Raw genomic sequence first — 17,831 nt, forward strand, 5'->3', positions numbered from 1 at the left:
CAAAGTCAAGTATTTAAAATAAGCCAGTCAAGTAGAAAATAGATTAATTAATTATATAAAATTATGTGGGCAGGGCTGAGAGACCTAGATAGCTAGTAATATTCAACGGATTATCAAAATCGAGGAATATGTATAATATAACTGACAAATGTCAGTATATTTACGGTATTTTTTGTATATAAGATGGTATATTTCTGGGGGTCGGACCGTATATTTTATCGAGCGGTCACACTGAATACAAGAGCACTGCAGTGTGTGTGAAACCAATTTTATTTTTATTTATAACAATTTTTGCGTTTATAAACACAACAAAACTAATTAGTTGCAATATACACCTCCTAGAATTCAAGCCATCAGCTGTGCTCGCCCCAATTGTCGACATCAGATACCCCAGTATCCGAACAGAAACATATTTTCCATCGCCTGCCCACAAAACCTGCCACAATTGCCAGCAATTTCTGTAGATTATTATTTTGAATCAATTGTGTGAATATTCAAGAGAAAAGTTACTGACACGTCACATAAATTCCTTGAGAACGGTGCGGCCTTTGCCGGAACAGGCTTCGCAGCAGACGAATTTGGTGGGCTCGAGTGAAAGTCAAAACAGACCCCAGAGGTTACAGAAACTGCATGGCAATGGACTTTTTGTTGTAAGTTCATGGAAAAAGGTTCTCGAGTGCAGCCGAAACCGCAAAGGGCCCGGGTTGCAACAAAGAAAGCTTCGGCTACCACCCCATTGAGTGCTTTGTTCGCCGTCTCTGTGATGTGGGAGCCGAGCCTTTGTCTCCCCACCTCCACCCATTTGGCAGGGCAGCTACTTGGGGTTGATGGGGCCAATACTAATCGGCTTTTATATTGCAGCGGTTCGCGTTCGAGCAAAACCTTCAAGCCAAAGAAGAACATACCGGAAGGCACGCATCAATATGATCTTATGAAGCATGCCGCCGCCACTCTGGGATCTGGAAATCTACGCAATGCAGTGGCTCTGCCCGACGGCGAGGATCTCAACGAATGGGTGGCCGTTAACAGTGAGTAATTAGTTTTCCATTAATCATGTGTTTTTGTATATGTACATCTGTTTTTTCTCCCTTCGATCATTAGCTGTGGACTTCTTCAATCAGATAAACATGCTGTACGGCACGATCACAGAGTTCTGTACGGAGGAGAGCTGTGGCATTATGTCGGCTGGTCCGAAATATGAATACCACTGGGCTGACGGTTTGACCGTGAAGAAGCCCATCAAGTGCAGCGCCCCCAAGTACATTGATTATCTGATGACTTGGGTGCAGGATCAGCTGGACGATGAGACGCTGTTTCCATCGAAAATTGGTGTGCCGTTTCCAAAGAACTTTCTCACCTCCGCCAAGACCATACTGAAGCGTTTGTTCAGGGTCTATGCCCACATTTACCATCAGCACTTCTCGGAGGTGGTGACGCTGGGCGAGGAGGCCCATCTGAACACGTCCTTTAAGCATTTTATATTCTTTGTGCAAGAGTTCAATCTGATCGAGCGGCGCGAGCTGGCCCCGCTGCAGGAGCTCATCGACAAGCTGACGGCAAAGGACGAGCGGCAGATATAGGAATCACTGCAAGTGGCGGACACTGGTGGCGGCAGTGTCGGCATTGGCATCAGCAACGGCATGCAATTGGACTTGTGATGGGAGCGCTCTGGTAGACTTGTGTATTACGCTTTAGTTAGTTACCGCCTTTCCTTTCCTTTCCTCGTTTATACATAGCTCTTAAGTTTCGTTCAGTGCTTCGTGTGGTCCCACTAAAAACAAAACATACAACACACTAACTATAGCGGGCTAATAATGCTGATGATGATCATGATGAGCAACTACTATATTTTTATATGTGACTCGTAACTTTAAGAGATATATAGCATATTTATATATATGTGTATGTAAAAGAGAAAACCAGAAAACAGCAGCACGCCTTCTATAACCCGCGCACACACACACACACACCCCCGCTTATGGAAAACAAACAATATTATGTTCACAAAACAATGCGTTTATCGTTTTTCCCCCAAATGTATGTATGTATTTATTACTATTAAACTATCGCATATGTATAGCTTGGTGTCGTGCAACTGATGGAACGACTGTTTGTAAGGCAAAACCCCAGCAATGTGAGGCGACGCTCGACAGCACCCAATAAATGATAATAATTGTAGACTTGATAAAAATTTTTGATACGTTTTATACTAATAAAGAGAATATTATGAATACAGCCCATGCTCTGGATCAATTTTGTATCGTACATTGACTCCCATTAACAAAAAAAAAAACAAAAACAATTGATTAGCTTATATATAGATAAGCGTGATGAAAATGAAAAGTATACAAGAGTATGTACAACTTATTAGATCTTTGTATGGAATTAAGCAATATACAACTGCAGGCGACAAAGGTATGCGCCAATGAGAATTTACGCATCGACAATGAGTCGCCCTAATCTATAGCACTTGGCTAATCGCCGCCTTATCTTTGCCGCCGCCGCCTGCTAACCTATATTACTTGAGCTTGCTTTTATATTTGTCTTGTTCCACATAGAAATCGGAATTCTCCTCCAGCAACCGTTTCCATTTGATGGCGAGTTCGGCGTAGCTCGGGCCCTGCCCACCCAGTTCCTTTGGCAAGTGCGCACTGTTCACAGAGGTTCCCTCGCGGCGGACCATCACTCGGGATCGTATCTTGGGTGTCATGAAGATCCTGGAAGATCACTCAAATTAACCATCGAATGCATATGTATGCCAACAGACAAAAGCACCGGAAAGTGTTCAGAAAGATGTTGACATGACGCGGAGCGTTAGTAAACTCCAATAGCTTGGGCTGGCAAGGATAGGCTGTCCAGCTCTCCACCGATCGTTTAATGAGCTTTGGATTCAGTTGCAGGGCATGACCCAATTGAACTCCCTGCATATCCAGTATGGCAACCATGCCCTTAGCACAGCTCTCCGGATCGAGCTTCAACAGCAAGTCCAATATCATTTTACTGGTCTACATAAAAAATAAAGCAAAGGTCGAAAGTCTATAGCCCCATTTTGGCACGTTCTCTATGACTCACTTTGAAGACGTTGTTCTGTGTGTGTTTCTTGGGATCATGGGCCGCCGTCCGAATGACCACAACCATACAACCATTGTCTGAGTCCGGGCCAACGGGAAGAAAAACGCCCAGTTCCAGCAGCTCCTGGATTTCGGGTAAGTTGGGATCGCGATTATCGAACCATTCGGTTCGCTCAGCACGCATCTGATAGAATGTCTTTAGCTTCTTCTTGGTGCGTTCCACATCAAATTTGGAGGTGCGCAGAAAAAAATGCAAATTCTCGAACGTCTTGCATCCGTTGATCTGGGGATTGGCGTCTAGCCAGTCGTTCAGCTCCTGCACCTGCCTCAATACCTTCTCGGGATCACTGTCTATGGCGGTGACTTGCCGCCTTGCACTGCTGCTGCGCGACCACATGGCGGTCGGAGTTTCCAATTGCAATTAACTGAGCAGTTGTTTATAAACAAATTGAGCGCGATGCGCTTCCACGACAACGTAATCTATCTAAGCTTTTTGGCGACTGCGTTACTGTCAAAACGCCGACTCAGCGATTCGTGCTGGCGAATGCTATAAATATAACATACGTTGTTATCCACTTAAAAGCTTGCAAGTCTTTGCTTCGCTGGCGCAATTGGATTACGCGCACTGCAGACTATTTTTGAATTTGCTAATTTTGCAGTATTTTCATGAGCTTAACGAGCTTCGATAACGATATCAGCGAAAGCAGTTGGAGATGGGAGAAGTTCGATTGCCCCGCAACTGCTGCTAATTGATAATCGGGTTGTTGGCTGAGCGCCAAAATTAAATAACAGTTTAAGCAATAAATACAATAGAAACATTAAATATAAAAGAAAATTCTTCCATGTGGAACAGTCCTATCGAAAACATGTCAAAAGGCAGATGACAGATGATTGACACGAATGTAGATCAAGGCTTTCGAAACACTCCACGATAAGCTCTAGCTAATTGATGAGCTATTGGAGTCGACTCCACTTTTTGTCCATTTGCATGTCATTAGACCATTAGTTGTTAGAGATATATAAGCCCAGCATAACCGAGTTGACAGCAGTTCAGCAATTCTTCTGCAGCTACTATCATCATGTTTCTTCGTGTGCTTCTGGTTTGTGTGGCCCTCTTTGCAATTGTGTGTGCAAAGCCTGGGGTTCTAAGTGACGACCTCATTGAGGGTTAGTTCAAAGAGTAAAACGTATCCTTAAGCTATGGATTATTAATGTTTATCATTCCACAGCTTCTCAGCCTGGCAGTGTTCGTCCAATTGTTGTCCCGGAGCCGTCAACAGACCAAAAGCATCGCACCTTTGTATTTTTACTGCCACTGCTGTTCCCCAATCAATTCTACTCATAAATATGCAAATAAAGTCAACTGAATGAGCTTATAATCCTTTGCTTTGAATTATCTTTTGTGTATAGTCGATTGAAACCACTGCCGTACTTTAAGATAAACTTTATTCACATAAAAAATAAATAATTGTTACATTTCAACATCTTGGTCTGCCAATTGTTTCACCACAAAATCGTCAATTGATGGCTCCTCCTTTTTCGTCAACTCGTGTTGTCTCCTTACCCTTCCTGCACGGGGCTTTAATTTTGCTTAGTTCTTAATCTTAACTTTTAAAATAGAATGAATATTTACAAAGATGTTGTACGTAAAACTTAATTCAACCGGATGGGAAGGGCGGTGGACATCTGGCTCTGGGGGAAGGAAACAGGTACGGGAACGGGACCGGGGCCGGGACCGGAAACGGATGTGCATATTGCTGGAGGTACATTTTTGTTTTGTGCCTGTGGGGTGCATCGGGTGGTGGTGCTGGATTGGTGGTGCAAGTGCTCAAAAGGCGCCATTGAAGTGCAGATTTTGTGAGGCGAACTGTGGTATCCCATGGTTGAGAGCTAAAACTTTACTGATTACTTTCAATTCATCAAGATTTCTTAAGCTGCTAAATTGACTAAAATCATTGCTCGTTTCTCTACTCTTGAAGTGTGCATTACCTGGACTAATGTTGGATGAGGCATCGGCGGCCTGTGGCTGCTGTTGCTGTTGCTGCTGCTGGATGAGCTGCTGTTGCAGATACTGCTGGGCATTCTGTTGGAGTTGATTGCTCAGCTGTGGCGTCAGATGCTGCCGATAGAAGTTCTGATTCTCCAGACTGGGATTCGAGTTGGTCTGCTGCTGCTGCTGCTGGCTGACGATGGTGGTGGCAAAGGAGTTGCTCGGCTGGATCTCCACATTGGAATTCAGGCCAAAGTTGCCCACTCCCGACTCCTGGCGAAATTGCCGGCCCCTATGCTGTTGATGTGGCTGCTGCTGCTGCTGAAAGAGAGCACTGCTCACGTAGCTGGGCAGCAGCAACTGTTGCTGTTGTTGTTGCTGGGCCTGTTGGAATTGCTTGAAGCTGTGCTGGGGCAGGGCCTGCTGGTGCGACGCCTCCGCGGGGGCAAAGTTGAACTGATTCGAGGGCTGGACCTGCGCATTGTTATTGATGGAATTTTCATTCGATTTCTGCAATGATTGCTGCAAGTTTTGGAAAATCTGCTGCACTGCATTCGCGGGGGCGGGGCCTGGCAGCTTCTGGTAATTATTTTGGCTGTTGCCGTTGTTCAGGGCAAATTTATGACCCGAAACGGCATCGCGGAGCGGCAATTGCTGCTCAATTGGATATGTGGGATAAATAACAGTCTTGGTATGTGTGCTGGGTATAAATTCCACCGAAGGTCTTATGGAGTAACCCACCGCAGGCGGTTGCAGCGTCTGAATGGCCTCCAACGGACCATGTTGATGCTGTTGCTGCTGCTGTTGTTGCTGCTGTTGTTGCTGCTGTTGTTGCTGCTGTTGCTGCTGCTGGACTTGGGGCAGTTGCTGTTGATGTTGTGGTTGCAAAGTGCTGGATTGCGCAAGTGGGGCGCCCTGGAAGCGGCTCTGGCTCTGCTCCTCCAGCAGCTTCAGCTGGCGCAAGATTAAAACCTGCTGCTGTTGCGCCTGAACCTTCAGTTGGTAGATCTGTTGCTCCAGAGCCCGATGGCGCTCGATCAGATAGTTGTTCACACTGGGCGGGGCCGCCAGATCGGTGAGTGGCTCCTGCTGCAAAGAGTTTCAAGGATTAGACTTCAGTCGGTTGCTTCTGGGGGTCCTACCTTGGCATAGTTGGAGGTGGAGCTGGCCAGGAATGCGGGAGTGGTGGAAAACCCATTGCTGGGGCTTGTACTCGTGCTGACCTGCGAGATGGGGGTGCTGCTGCTCCCGGTGGGCGGGTACTGTGTGGGCAGCGAGGTGGCCGGCGGCTCTGTCTCCAGCACGTTCAGCTTGGTGATGGTGGGTCCAATGTGGGGATACTGCTGCTGCTGCGGATAGTTGGGACGTTGTCCGGACAGCAGGGGGCGGAACTTCTGCGCTGTTCCCCGCTCATCGAGATCCACCGTGAAGGCCGTCACGAGTGGTGCTTCCTGGATGCGAATGTCCTGCTTGTCGACCTGCTCAATGTTCTCCCCATCCTCGTTGTGTGTGGGCCTGGGTGTGGTTGTGGTCGTTGTCGTTGTGGTGGTCGTTGTAGGACGACGCCGTGTGGTGCGTGGACGAGGTGTCGTGGATGTTGTAATCGTCGTTGAGGTGGTGGTTGCCGCTGTGGTTGCCTCCTTCCGGACATTTCTGATCTCGAACTTGATCTCATGGCTGCCGTCGTGGGAGATCTCGTTGCTGCTCACGGACCCGGAGCTAGAGCCGGAGTCCACGCTGCGTGTGAGCTGGCGATTCTCCGGACCCGCCTCCACGGACTTTGGCTCGATGGAAAGGGCCTGGGAATGGGTGCTCGGCTTCCTCACCGCCGTAGTCTTCTTCCACAGCTTGGAGCGATCTATGAAGGAGGAGAGCAGCTGCTCCTGGGCATTCCTCTCGTCGAAGGTGGCTGTGTAGAACTGCACGGTGGGCACCACCGCCTCCGGCTCCGACTCGGCCTTGTTGGTGCTCTCCTCGAGGATCTCGTCCTTTTCCCGCGGCGATGGCAGTGTGGTGGCCTCGTTCCGGGCCAGAGTCGTTCTGGATCCGCTACTTCTGGGGCGCTCCTCCCCGCTCTCCGTCACGCCAGTTGCGGAGGCGGCCGCCTCCTCCTGCTCCAGCTTGTCGATGGCCCGCAGCAGCGCCTGGCGCACAGAGTAGTCCAACTTCTGGATGGCCTCGCGCGGAATGATCTCGTTGCTCTCGGTGCTGGCGCTCTCGCTCTCGCCCTCCCCCTGCTCCTGCTCCCCGCCGGCGCTGGCCAACTGGAGCGTGAGAGCGGCCAGCAAGAGGAGCACCAGAAGCGCCCAAGGCAGACTGCTGTTGAAATGTCTCTAAAAGTGGGAGAACCAAAAAATGGGGAACCATTAGCATTGGACTCGGATGATTTAATGGCCTGTCTTAAATTTAATAACTTAATAAGTTTGAGCGTTCCGCTGCCTTAACCGCTGGAGGTTTCAGTCTAAGTTTCAGGCCTCATTTGATTTAATGGCAATTGATGGTCGGTTCGCTGGAGCCACCTTGGGCTGCAGTACTTGGGCTAATTGTCTGTGACATCACCCGACTCTGGCTTAATTTTGGTTGGCCTAATAGCTTGAGGGTTTGCTTGGGATTCTTTCTTTCAGTATTCTGGCTTCAGTGACTTTCCAACACCAAACTCATGTCAAACGCGAGTGAATTTTCTTCTTATCGTCCGAGTACACTTGTGCAACATGCTCGAAAATGCATGTAGCACCATCTGACCCCTTAGCTTTTCAAAATGAAGCCCACCGCGAATCGCGAGCTGGTAATCTTTCCGGCATTTGCACAGACGGCAAATCATAACGCATTACATTCATGGCTGGGGTTGGCTCTTGCTGGCCCGCAAGAGTGCCCACTCATTGCCGGGGGGCCAGGAGGATCTGTGTACCTGTGTAGGATCCCAGGGTTTGGGGAGCGACTGACTGACTGACTGCGTTGGGGTTTGGGTCTGGTCCGGTCTGGTCTGGGTCTGGGTCTGCGTCTGCGGCTTTTGCACAATTTCCCATTTTCAACAGCTTGACGATTGATTTCTGTGGCTATGGCTGTGGCTGTGGCTCACCCAAACAGCAAAACATTTTGCAAATTGGCTTGCAACGCCTGTTTGGACCTGGCCGAAAGTTTAGGCTAATTGTTGCATCAACAGGCACTGTACTGTGGGTCCCGTACCCGTACCCGAACCCGTTACCGTGCCGTCCCATAGCGAAAGCAAACCTATCCGACCACCTGTCGTTGGTGACTGTGGTGCTGATTTTGATTTGGTTTCGGTCTCGTTTCGGGGCTCGCTTGTGGGTGCCCCAGCCCGGTATCGGGATCGGGATTAGGCAGAGATCTGGCAGTCACGTTGTTGCCACTTGGCACTCTGCCTTTCTTCGCATTGGCTGGCTAAGTTTTTAGCATCGTGGCTTTGTGGTTGGCTGCTTGGAAATTATTTAATCAGCGCAACAGCAGCAGTTGAAATGAAAAGCAGAGAAAAATACAAGGATTCGATCGATTTACATTTGCATTGTTGCATAAACAATTGCCAGGAGAAATTTCATTGCTGTTCGCCTCTTAAAAAATTATGAAAATCATTGTACATCATGGATCATCAATCTTCTGCAGTGATTAAATCTTTCAACACTCCGCACCGACACCCTTTGACTCCAGATCGCCCCGAAACTTTCCAATAACCGCAGGCGTCTCTCCTTTGAAGTCCATCAATATAATATTGAACATGACTTGACTCATTTTCTCCGGCAAGTGCGACGAAGAAAAATACCATCATTTTTCCCCATCTAAATGGGAAGAGCTCGTGTTGAAGATGGAGATGGAGGAGCAGGAGCCGCAAATGTCTTCCGCCCATGCCAAGGCCAGAGTTCAAGTTCTGCCAAAGGGCACAACATTATAGCTGCAGCTTGACTGCGCCAGTCAATGGGGAACCCAAAACCAGTCATGGGCTTTTGATGGGAAATAATTTTCGCTGGCAGTCATTGCTTGTCTGTCTTCTCTAGTTATTGCCTTACCGTCTGGCTCTTTTTTGGCTTGGCCAAAATAAAAAGCCCACAAAATCAATAGCGCTGTCTGCTTTGTGGCTCATTTGCGTCAATTTCACTATGGAAATCATCATCGCTTGCATTAAGACAGTCTCAGGCGGACAGTCAGTCAGGCCCAACACATAGACAGACTGTCAGTCAAGTCTCTGGGGATATTGGCGTTAAGCTAATCAAGTTGCCGGCTGTCCTCGGTGGCCGGAGGGAGAAGAGAGCAGCACACACCTCTGGACAGTACTCGTAGGAAAAAAAAAACAAAACAAAATTGTAATCATCATAAATTGTAATGGTCAGGCGGCGAAGGCTGTTGGAAATCTCCTCCATCGCCTCCGCACAACACACAATTGCATGCAGGCATTTCCATTTCCACTTCTTTCATGCTATTTCCCTCCCATGTTTGCCACTTGAAAACACGAATGTTTCATGCCACTTTTGCGGAAGTGCTTAATGGTGAATATTTGCCCGAATTGTGTGGAAAATATCTAAGCGTTCCTTTGATGATTGTGGAAATATATTTACAAGTTTTTAGTATAGCTTAAGCTTAGCATGAATTAGTGTGGAATTAATGCTTGTTTCTTGTCAGTCTTTGGGTGTTATAGTCTTTAATTCTGAAGCGATGCTGCGGCTTGCGATGGATTTATCCATCTGGCTAACAATCAGATTTGTATATGTTGAAATTATACAACAGAAAATATATACATATTCCCAATTTGTGAACATGGCTTCGGATGTGTGCCGATTAATTCACCGCAAAATTACAAAACTTGCGCAGAAAAGTTCACAGATCATCGCGTCATAATAATCAACCCAATTCCAGTCCCTCGCCGCAAATTTCCGTTTTAATTGGCCGAGGAATGGCTGAAAGCATTCGCATGGTAAATACACATTTAACAAGCAAGTAAAATGCCAGAAGGCACCTCTATAAAGCTCCTTTAATTATTAATAATTATTTTAGTGGCCGCTGAGTTCCGCAAAAGCCGCAGGCCGCAAAAAACACGCGGCAAAGTGTACAGAAAAAAGTGTAAAAAGTGATTTAACAATCGGGCAACGTCAATAAATTAGCAATAACTCAATAGATGATGGCCCGAAGGTGTCTATATTATTTATTTGCTATTGTATTTGCGGTGTGTGGTGTGCTGTGGTGTGGTGTGTGGGTTGAAAGTGTTTTCTAAGCTTAAGCCAATCTCACCCGAGGCCCGAAACTGGAGAAGAGAAGCGGCAATTGCATAAGCCACTGACCAGCCGAAAGCCTCACTTTCGACGATCAAGAAAGACCGGGGAGTGACTGGGTAACCCAGTTCCAGTCGAACAATAAAAAGATGGTACATCATTATATTCGTACGCCAGTAATGCGAGCTGTCAGCTGAATGCGCGGGGGAGCTGCACGAGTACTCGTACGAGTATATGGGGCTCTGTGTGATTGTGTGATAAACTTCACTTCACGCTCCGCCTCAGACATTTCACATTTCTCATTCTGCAGATGCATTTTGAATTTTGCATTTTACATTCGACTGCTGTAGGCCTGGAGGAGGATTGCCCAAGGCCTGTGGTTGCCTGCGGCTGTGCGGCTGTGGCATCCACCAGACACGCATTATTAAGCAGCTGCGGGATGTGATAAGACCCGAAACCCGCCCGAAAGTTGTCTTTCTGGCTCTGGATGGGATGTAACACAGCTTCACCGCATAACGCAATCCATTCCATTCCCCGTGCCATCTGCCAATTGGCGAGTCGGTGCCAATTGCCGTTTACGAGTGTATGCTCTATGTGGGCCAGCATAAATATTAATGCTGGTCAAATTATGTTGTAATCCCCTCGCCTCGACTGGGCAGTGTCATAAAATTCAACACCATAAATTGTAATCAAAGATTATAGTTATATATATTTTTTTAATAAAAAGCACTGAACGATGCTTTATGGTTTGTTGGTTCAGGTTTGTTCACGCCCAAACAAACGATGGATGAAGTGGACGAACGTGTTGGGTGTGTTGAGATGAAGACACATTTTGTTGCACAAAGCAAAGGGAATATAATGTACTTGGTCTTACTGTAAGTAATACAACCTAAAATGCTGATGCTAATACTAACTAGCCTGCCAGAGATGACAGCTTGCATACCCAAAAGAGCATGCTCATATCGATCATTTCATTACCACTTTACCCCACCCAATGATAGCCGTTTTGGTCCGCTCTTTCCCAATAAATTTGTTACAGTATTTTATGGGCTTTTAACTGCCTTTGTGGCTACCAAGCTTTGTTGTCCACGGGCCCATAAAAAACCTCTGTAATTGCATGTGTGGGCCTCTGAAGATCGGCAGTCGAAGCCGCAGCAGCCGCAGCAGCCACAGCAGCATTATCATCGCGATGGGACCCACCTTTCTAGAGCGGACAGCAAGTCCCCAGCATTTGCATAATTTCACACTCGCCGCTCGACTCTCCACTACGAGTGTCCGATGGTCGAGGCTGACGCGCCCTGGCCCGAGATCTACGGAATTGTTTTGTCAAGATATTAACCTAATCTTTGGTGATCGGTAGATGCGATCCGCATGGAGGCTGTTTTGACATGGAAGTAAGCTTTTGATTGGCATTGATTGGGCCTCTGGATATTGACCAATAACAAGATATGATATTCGTATCGTCATAAGCGAGGGGATATCTTTTCAAAATTCATTGCTGTTTACAATACGATTAGGGTCCATTTTGCAGACTGTTATTTGCATATTTATGTGCATTTAATTGGGCTTTGGTTTCGCGGAACTGTATACTCTCCTATGCTCTGTGAACCAGTCCGAAGACAATAGGTTTTTGGTTTATTTTTAGTTGATTGGGCAGAGGTCAGGCTCAGGCTCAGGCCCATTGATGAACCGATCGATGATAACCATCCGAAGTTCAAGTTGAGGCCTGAGTTTTGATTGTTTCCCGGCTCTGTAGGCATCAAATTCAATTTACCAAGCCGATGCTATGCATAATAGTAATAATAATACGATGCTGTCTATTACAACAGGTTTCCATGATAGTTTTTTCGCCACGCCAAACTCTCGCTGACATTGGCAGCTCCCATCTCCCGTCTGGCATCGCGCAGTGAAAATCCAAATCCACAGCTCTCCTCTCCGCTGATTGACCAACGCTTTCTGCCCAGTCCCCCAGTGTCTTTTATTTATCCGCGCCGCATTTCATAATAAAAATAAGACAAAATTACCAATGTGCGCGTATTACAATAAATTTCCGAAACACACTCTTCTCTTATAAGGTTTTTCCATCTTACAATAATTTGTGTTTGTTTGTTTTCTTTGGGGTTGGCTTGAATCTTTTTTTTTTTTGCGGGCGCGTTCGCGTAATGCCTGCCTGCCCATTGTTTGCGGGTCTGAGGTGGAAATATCTTCTTTTTCTCTGGTTTTTGTTGTGCTCTTTGCTCGTACATCTAATGGCGCGTTGAGACAAAAATGCAATGTCAATGGCATCATTGCGCCGTGTACTCGGTAATTTCGGTTTCACTTTTATCGATGCCCGAGCATCTAGGCTTTGAGGAAGACCTTACCCCAACGACGCTTAAGACGCGACTTGAGCTGGGGCTGCAGCCAAAGATGGGTCTGTGGATGAGGCTGCTGCACCGCTGTCTGGTGTCCATTTGAAGTGGTAAATGTTTTTATACGCAGATCCAATGCTTTGTTTGCCCTGTCTATATATATCTACTTATTATAGTTACATATAATTATGTAAATCGCTTACATTGTGTGCTGTTTGCTGTGTGCCTCGTCGTGTGCCACTTACTGTTTAGCGTACAATTGCCAGAGCGGGCCTGCTGCTGTTGACCTTTCGACAGCGTACACCGCACAGCGCACAGCGTACAGCGTACAGGGGGCAAGAGTAAAAGCGAGACACTTACAAAACAAAAGACTTAGGCAACGAACGCGGGCGCTAAACTCCTCCTAAAAGCATTGCATGACCGCAATTATCCAGGGCACCTGCTCACGCGCCTCTCAGCAAGTGTCATCGCAAATTATAGGATATATTTTATGGAAGGCAGTGATCCCAGATCTCAGGTGTCTCTGATTTATGTACAGATGCGCGGAGGGTTTCTCCTGCCCGTCCTACCCGTCCTACCCATCCTGCCCCATCATCTATCATATGTTAAATCGTTTTTTTTGACAATTGCGCAATTTCGTGCAGAGTCTGGCTATAGATACAGATCTCCAGGCACGATATACGAGTACGTACACGCTCGGATCTCAGTGTGCGGGCGTTTTTTCTTTTTGTTTGAACTTTATTTATATTATTATTCGCTGAATTCATGAATTGAATATCTTGTGAATGAAGCCCCGATCGTGAGTGAGTGTGTGGCGCTTTTACTTTCGTTGCCTTACAAACTCAAAACTATGGATCTAAAACAATGCCCAGGGGGTCAATAAATTCGATAAGCAAATCAAATGTCATGCCCTGATCGATGACTGTGAAAATTGTGGCCTCCGGGCACTTGAAAAACACAAATTAAAATTCGGTGGGAGATTGGAAACTCACGAAATTAAGTATGCCAAAAATATGACCAGCAGAGAGTGGAATTTTCTAAATATAAGCTAATTAGGAATGTTCATCCTTGGTTTGTTCGATACAGATCCAATGGCTAATCGTTTGGCAGTCAGTCCGCACTTAATTTTGAAAAATCAGCTTTGAAATCAATGCGAAATTTGTATCCTTTGTATCACATTACAAAAACAAAGAAAGATTTTCCCTTTTTTCATTGATGTGTGACGTTTGGTAATTAAATTCGAAAAACCATCCTTCAGTCAATGGCCTCGACACCTCCTCCCTTGACACTGGTCGTCTCTGTATGATTTATGACCCGATGGCTAATTTTGGGCTGGTGAAATCTGCAGGCAGAAATTGGCAAGGAAGCTGCAGAGCTTCTTTTTTCGCCAAGGCAAACTAGTAAAAGCGAAAAAAGGAGAGAGAAAAGTAACGCAGCATAATCAATTTTAAGCATTGTCAAACTGCAATTATGCAATGGTGAAAAGTGAAATTTTATTGCATGTCAACAACGGCAGACATCTGCACATATCTTGCGTTTGGGGACGTCTTCACTGATGACTTGCTTGCTGCGATGGGATGGGACTGGGTCTCGGACAGGGATGGGGCTGGAATCCGACCCGGTACTCGGACCTCGTACTGGTATTGGCACTTTGGCTTTGGCTTTGGCTTCGGCTCTGGCTCTGACTGTGGCTCATGGTCCAGTCGAAGGCTGAAGCCGCAGCAAACTCTCAACTTTGGCTGCCGAACAGGTCGCTTGTCGATTTGAATTTGGCCATAAACTGTGGATTGCATAAGCAGAAATCGGATATGCATGGGGTGTGGGCTTGGTCGGTCCGCTTCGGTACAGCTTTGTGGGGTTTGCATACGGGTCAGAAGAAACATAAATCCTGTAACTGGCTCGATTGTGCAATCTGCCAGCAAGGCAATCCAAGCGCTTTCTGGTGTGCCAACTAATTGAGTTGAATCACCGACCAACCTGTGATTAGACGTCTTATTATAATCGCAGATCCATTCACATTTATGGCTACTTTAAGGTCTAACATGTCTAAGCGTTATATGCCGCTTTTAACGGTCTTAATCAGCCCGGGCATTAAGTGGTTTTACTAACTTCTTTTGAATCTTTTTGAGTGATTAACGGTCGTAAAATAACTCCATCGGTAGCTGGCGTACGCATCTGCATCATATGTGGCTAATTAAATTGTTTTATTGGGTCTCGGGTTGTGTCCAGCCCCGAAATGGAATCATTAAACGGCATTAAAAAGCCATTACACAAATGACTCGGCAAATGACTTTCAATAATTTGGCTTTGCCAAATAAAAAGACCAGCCACAAAGTTCCCATCCCATGCATACATTCATGATTAGGTTGTATGATCGATAGACGTCGATCGGAACTCCCACACGGACCGACGCGTCGGACCGAATCGATGTGCCAAAGAAGGGCGGGACAACCAGCTGGATATTTCACTTTTTACTAATTGAAGTAATTTAATTAGCGGACATGGAGAAAAGAAACTTTTTCTCTGTGCTGTGGGGGTTTTGCATATGGCATACTCGACTTTCAGAAATGGACAGAGAGAAAAGACAAATTGGAATAGAAACTGCTTTGGGAATATTTCTTCTTAGCACCTTTTAATTATACTACGATTGTCTGACAGAATAATTGACTCTAATATCATTAGGATTGGTCTCTTATCAAAACATTTAGATTAGAACTATAGAGCTAACTACGTTATTGACTTCAAAGATATTAAATGATCGTAAACCTTTAAGTGATCTTTAAGTGATTTCTACCACTTTTAACAGTGCATTAATTTAGAGTGAGAAATCAAAGACGATATATATATATATATATGTCTTGGGGGGCAAGCACCCAGCGTCAACCCCAAATCACTCGCTTAAAATATCGGACAACGGCAGCGACGAAACTTTTGAAGATATATAGACCACTCCCACTTTATAAAGATAGTCTTGATCAGCATAGCTTTTTCGGAATTCTTTGATCATTTTTTTAAAGTTCTCTCTTGATCTTATCCTACTTACCACCATCATTTTGACTGTTTATCCGAATGGGATATATCCAATAATATAGCGACGTAATCCAAGTCGAATGAGGACCGCTCCACCGCACACTCGCGCTCTCTCTGGCTCTCTCCCAGACGATACACAAAGGTCTTTTGCACGCAATCAAATTGTAATATTCGTTGATTCGGATCGAAACAGAAACCGACCCTAATCAAATGCGAATTAGTGGCCAACGTTTCCTTTACTGTGGGTTTATTGTGTGGGGTTTATATTCATTTGATTAGTTTACAGCTTATCTGCCGCTGGCTATCTATTTGTCTGTTTGTCTGTCTGTCTGTTTGTCTGTTTGTCTTTTGGGGTCTGGCCCTTTGTCGTTGCACTTTATTTTCGTTTAATGGCCAAATTTCGAATCGTTATTTTTAAATTAGCGAACAGTTCACACCAGCCGTTCGATTGATGGAACGGAATGAAGCGAATTTTCGCGGCCTAGAGGTACTTTCTGTGGGGGTTTTTGGGCTCTGAGTCGACTGGCCGCTGAACACAAACCAAACCGTCCGAATGCTCGCTGCAGACTGAAGCTCGGAGCGCGTCGTGGTTTCCTGGCCAAAGACAAAAGCCAAGCCAGGCCTGAAGATGCTGCCGCTGCTGCTGTTGCTGCTGTTGCTGCTGCTGCTGCTGCAGACTCTGCAGCATGTTGCTGGCTCTTGGCTTACGGGCCTAATGAATGAAAGCTGCCTCATTACGGCCCTCTGTTGTTGGTTGTTGGCGGGCTTGGGCTTGGGCTTCGGCTTGGGCTTGAACTTGGCTTGCCAATTCACTGACGCCCAACACCTTAGCCGCCATCCACTGTGATGCAACACGATTCTGCTGCGTTTACAGCCTGTGGCTTAATTAAATGTTTATATATATATATTTATACACTTTTTTCCATACACCCATTTTATGCGTGTCTCGTTTTGATGGCCTGGCCAGACTTTCCTTTTCGTTTTACGACATTACCCAACAGCAAACAGCCTCTGCGGTGCCATCTTTGCTGGGCAACGCAACTCGTTTCGGCCAAATCCTTGCCCACAGCCACCGCTTAATGAGCCGCCGCCACCGGTCCAGCCGCCGCACAGATAGTGCCCCACACACGTGCCACAGATCAGAGTTGGACTTCCGCGTGGCCCCGTGGCACCACATTTTTGGAGCAGTTCGCGGTAAAAATTTCTCTCAAATTAGCGCCAGTTTTGCATGTGAATTAACTCATTTCTGCAGACGCATTTTCTATATTCGATTTCCGCTTTTTCTCCATTTCCGCTTAGCTCAAAATTTGTTAAACTTTGCCACTTGTAATTATTTTATTTCAGTTTTTTTCTTACGTGGCTAAGCATTTGCTTCAATGCGGCATTTGATGAAGCGGTAAGCGTCGACTCCATGAATGGCCATCGCATCCAATGGCTAGAGAAAATGCTTCAGCAGGGAAATATTACACAGAAAATGGCGTCAAATCTGTTGTATGTGTTAACAGATTTATTTTAATGGGATCTGTGCACAAGGAAGCCCCCGATTTGGTTTTAAAACCAGCGCCAAATTGCACAAAATTTAATGAATATTTCTTATCGTTATAAAATGCATTTGGACACTTGATTCGGGATGATTCCCTTAGTAACATCTTGCATAATATCTCCACGATTAACAAGTTCATTAAGTGTTCCATCTAAGATGTAACTAAAACACCAATTTAAGGTAAATGTCATAAAACTGAGGGTGTTTTATGTTGGGGGAGCCAACACTTATCCACTGTCAATGTGAATCTGGCAGCCAGTGAAAAGCATTCGCGCTGCTGCTGCTGCATGACAAGTTTTCCACATGCCACGAGCGGGAAGAGCCGGCAGAAGAGGCACAGGCACTGCAGCACATCTTTTAGCGGCATATTATTTGCCAAATGTTTTGTAAAGACCAACGAGAAAAGGAGAAACAAACCCAAAAAAGCAAACATCGAACTGGCAATACACGTAGACACGTCGTCCCAAAACCAGCTTTCTTCGTCGTGACTTTTGATATTTGAAATGAGATGCTGAGATGCTGAGACGCCTCGACGCCATTCCATTGCCTGGTGAGCATTTGAACCCGTTTGCACCCTTTTCCATCTGCTCCATGCTCCATCTGCATGGCCACATGCGTTTTCCCCTG

General features: G+C 46.0%; 3 protein-coding genes and 1 long non-coding RNA gene across 4 annotated transcripts; 2 read left to right on the plus strand and 2 right to left on the minus strand.

The window, feature by feature from the left end:
- The first annotated feature begins 216 nt into the window (after nt 1–216).
- Nucleotides 217–2,235, plus strand: LOC108156978 (MOB kinase activator-like 1). Its single transcript, XM_017288770.2, has 3 exons — nt 217–650; nt 862–1,028; nt 1,102–2,235. Exons 1-3 carry the CDS (start codon nt 631–633, stop codon nt 1,578–1,580), a joined length of 666 nt encoding a protein of 221 aa, XP_017144259.1. The 5' UTR covers nt 217–630; the 3' UTR covers nt 1,581–2,235.
- Nucleotides 2,182–3,831, minus strand: LOC108156977 (retinol-binding protein pinta). Its single transcript, XM_017288769.2, has 3 exons — nt 3,073–3,831; nt 2,776–3,005; nt 2,182–2,717 (listed from the first exon to the last, which is right to left on the minus strand). The coding sequence occupies exons 1-3, from the start codon at nt 3,466–3,468 to the stop codon at nt 2,519–2,521; spliced, it is 825 nt and encodes a 274-aa protein (XP_017144258.1). The 5' UTR covers nt 3,469–3,831; the 3' UTR covers nt 2,182–2,518.
- Nucleotides 3,832–4,119: 288 nt separating this feature from the next.
- On the plus strand, nt 4,120–4,450 carry LOC117187154. Its single transcript, XR_004471915.1, has 2 exons — nt 4,120–4,238; nt 4,301–4,450. It is a non-coding gene; the product is annotated as an uncharacterized LOC117187154 (long non-coding RNA).
- Nucleotides 4,451–4,506: 56 nt separating this feature from the next.
- LOC108157775 (transcription factor SPT20 homolog) lies at nt 4,507–16,215 on the minus strand. The gene is made up of 4 exons (XM_017289964.2): nt 15,675–16,215; nt 6,204–7,394; nt 5,061–6,150; nt 4,507–4,961 (listed from the first exon to the last, which is right to left on the minus strand). Exons 1-4 carry the CDS (start codon nt 15,681–15,683, stop codon nt 4,900–4,902), a joined length of 2,352 nt encoding a protein of 783 aa, XP_017145453.1. The 5' UTR covers nt 15,684–16,215; the 3' UTR covers nt 4,507–4,899.
- Between the last annotated feature and the right edge of the window lie 1,616 nt (nt 16,216–17,831).

This window comes from Drosophila miranda, chromosome 2 (genome assembly GCF_003369915.1).
Source record: "Drosophila miranda strain MSH22 chromosome 2, D.miranda_PacBio2.1, whole genome shotgun sequence".
Classification (NCBI taxonomy): domain Eukaryota; kingdom Metazoa; phylum Arthropoda; class Insecta; order Diptera; family Drosophilidae; genus Drosophila; species Drosophila miranda.

What these genes read in the sequence shown, in the direction of transcription:
- LOC108157775 (XM_017289964.2), bottom strand. An exon ending in CCACCTCCAACTATGCCAAG is followed by an intron (nt 6,151 to 6,203) that starts GTAGGACCCCCA and finishes AACTCTTTGCAG; the next exon opens with CAGGAGCCACTCACCGATCT. An exon ending in CTCATCCAACATTAGTCCAG is followed by an intron (nt 4,962 to 5,060) that starts GTAATGCACACT and finishes GTAAAGTTTTAG; the next exon opens with CTCTCAACCATGGGATACCA.
- LOC108156978 (XM_017288770.2), top strand. Translation starts at nt 631, where the DNA reads ATGGCAATGGACTTTTTGTT. An exon ending in ATGGCAATGGACTTTTTGTT is followed by an intron (nt 651 to 861) that starts GTAAGTTCATGG and finishes TTTATATTGCAG; the next exon opens with CGGTTCGCGTTCGAGCAAAA. An exon ending in CGAATGGGTGGCCGTTAACA is followed by an intron (nt 1,029 to 1,101) that starts GTGAGTAATTAG and finishes TTCGATCATTAG; the next exon opens with CTGTGGACTTCTTCAATCAG.
- LOC108156977 (XM_017288769.2), bottom strand. Translation starts at nt 3,468, where the DNA reads ATGTGGTCGCGCAGCAGCAGTGCAAGGCGGCAAGTCACCGCCATAGAC. An exon ending in CACAGAACAACGTCTTCAAA is followed by an intron (nt 3,006 to 3,072) that starts GTGAGTCATAGA and finishes TTTTTTATGTAG; the next exon opens with ACCAGTAAAATGATATTGGA. An exon ending in ATCTTTCTGAACACTTTCCG is followed by an intron (nt 2,718 to 2,775) that starts GTGCTTTTGTCT and finishes GTGATCTTCCAG; the next exon opens with GATCTTCATGACACCCAAGA.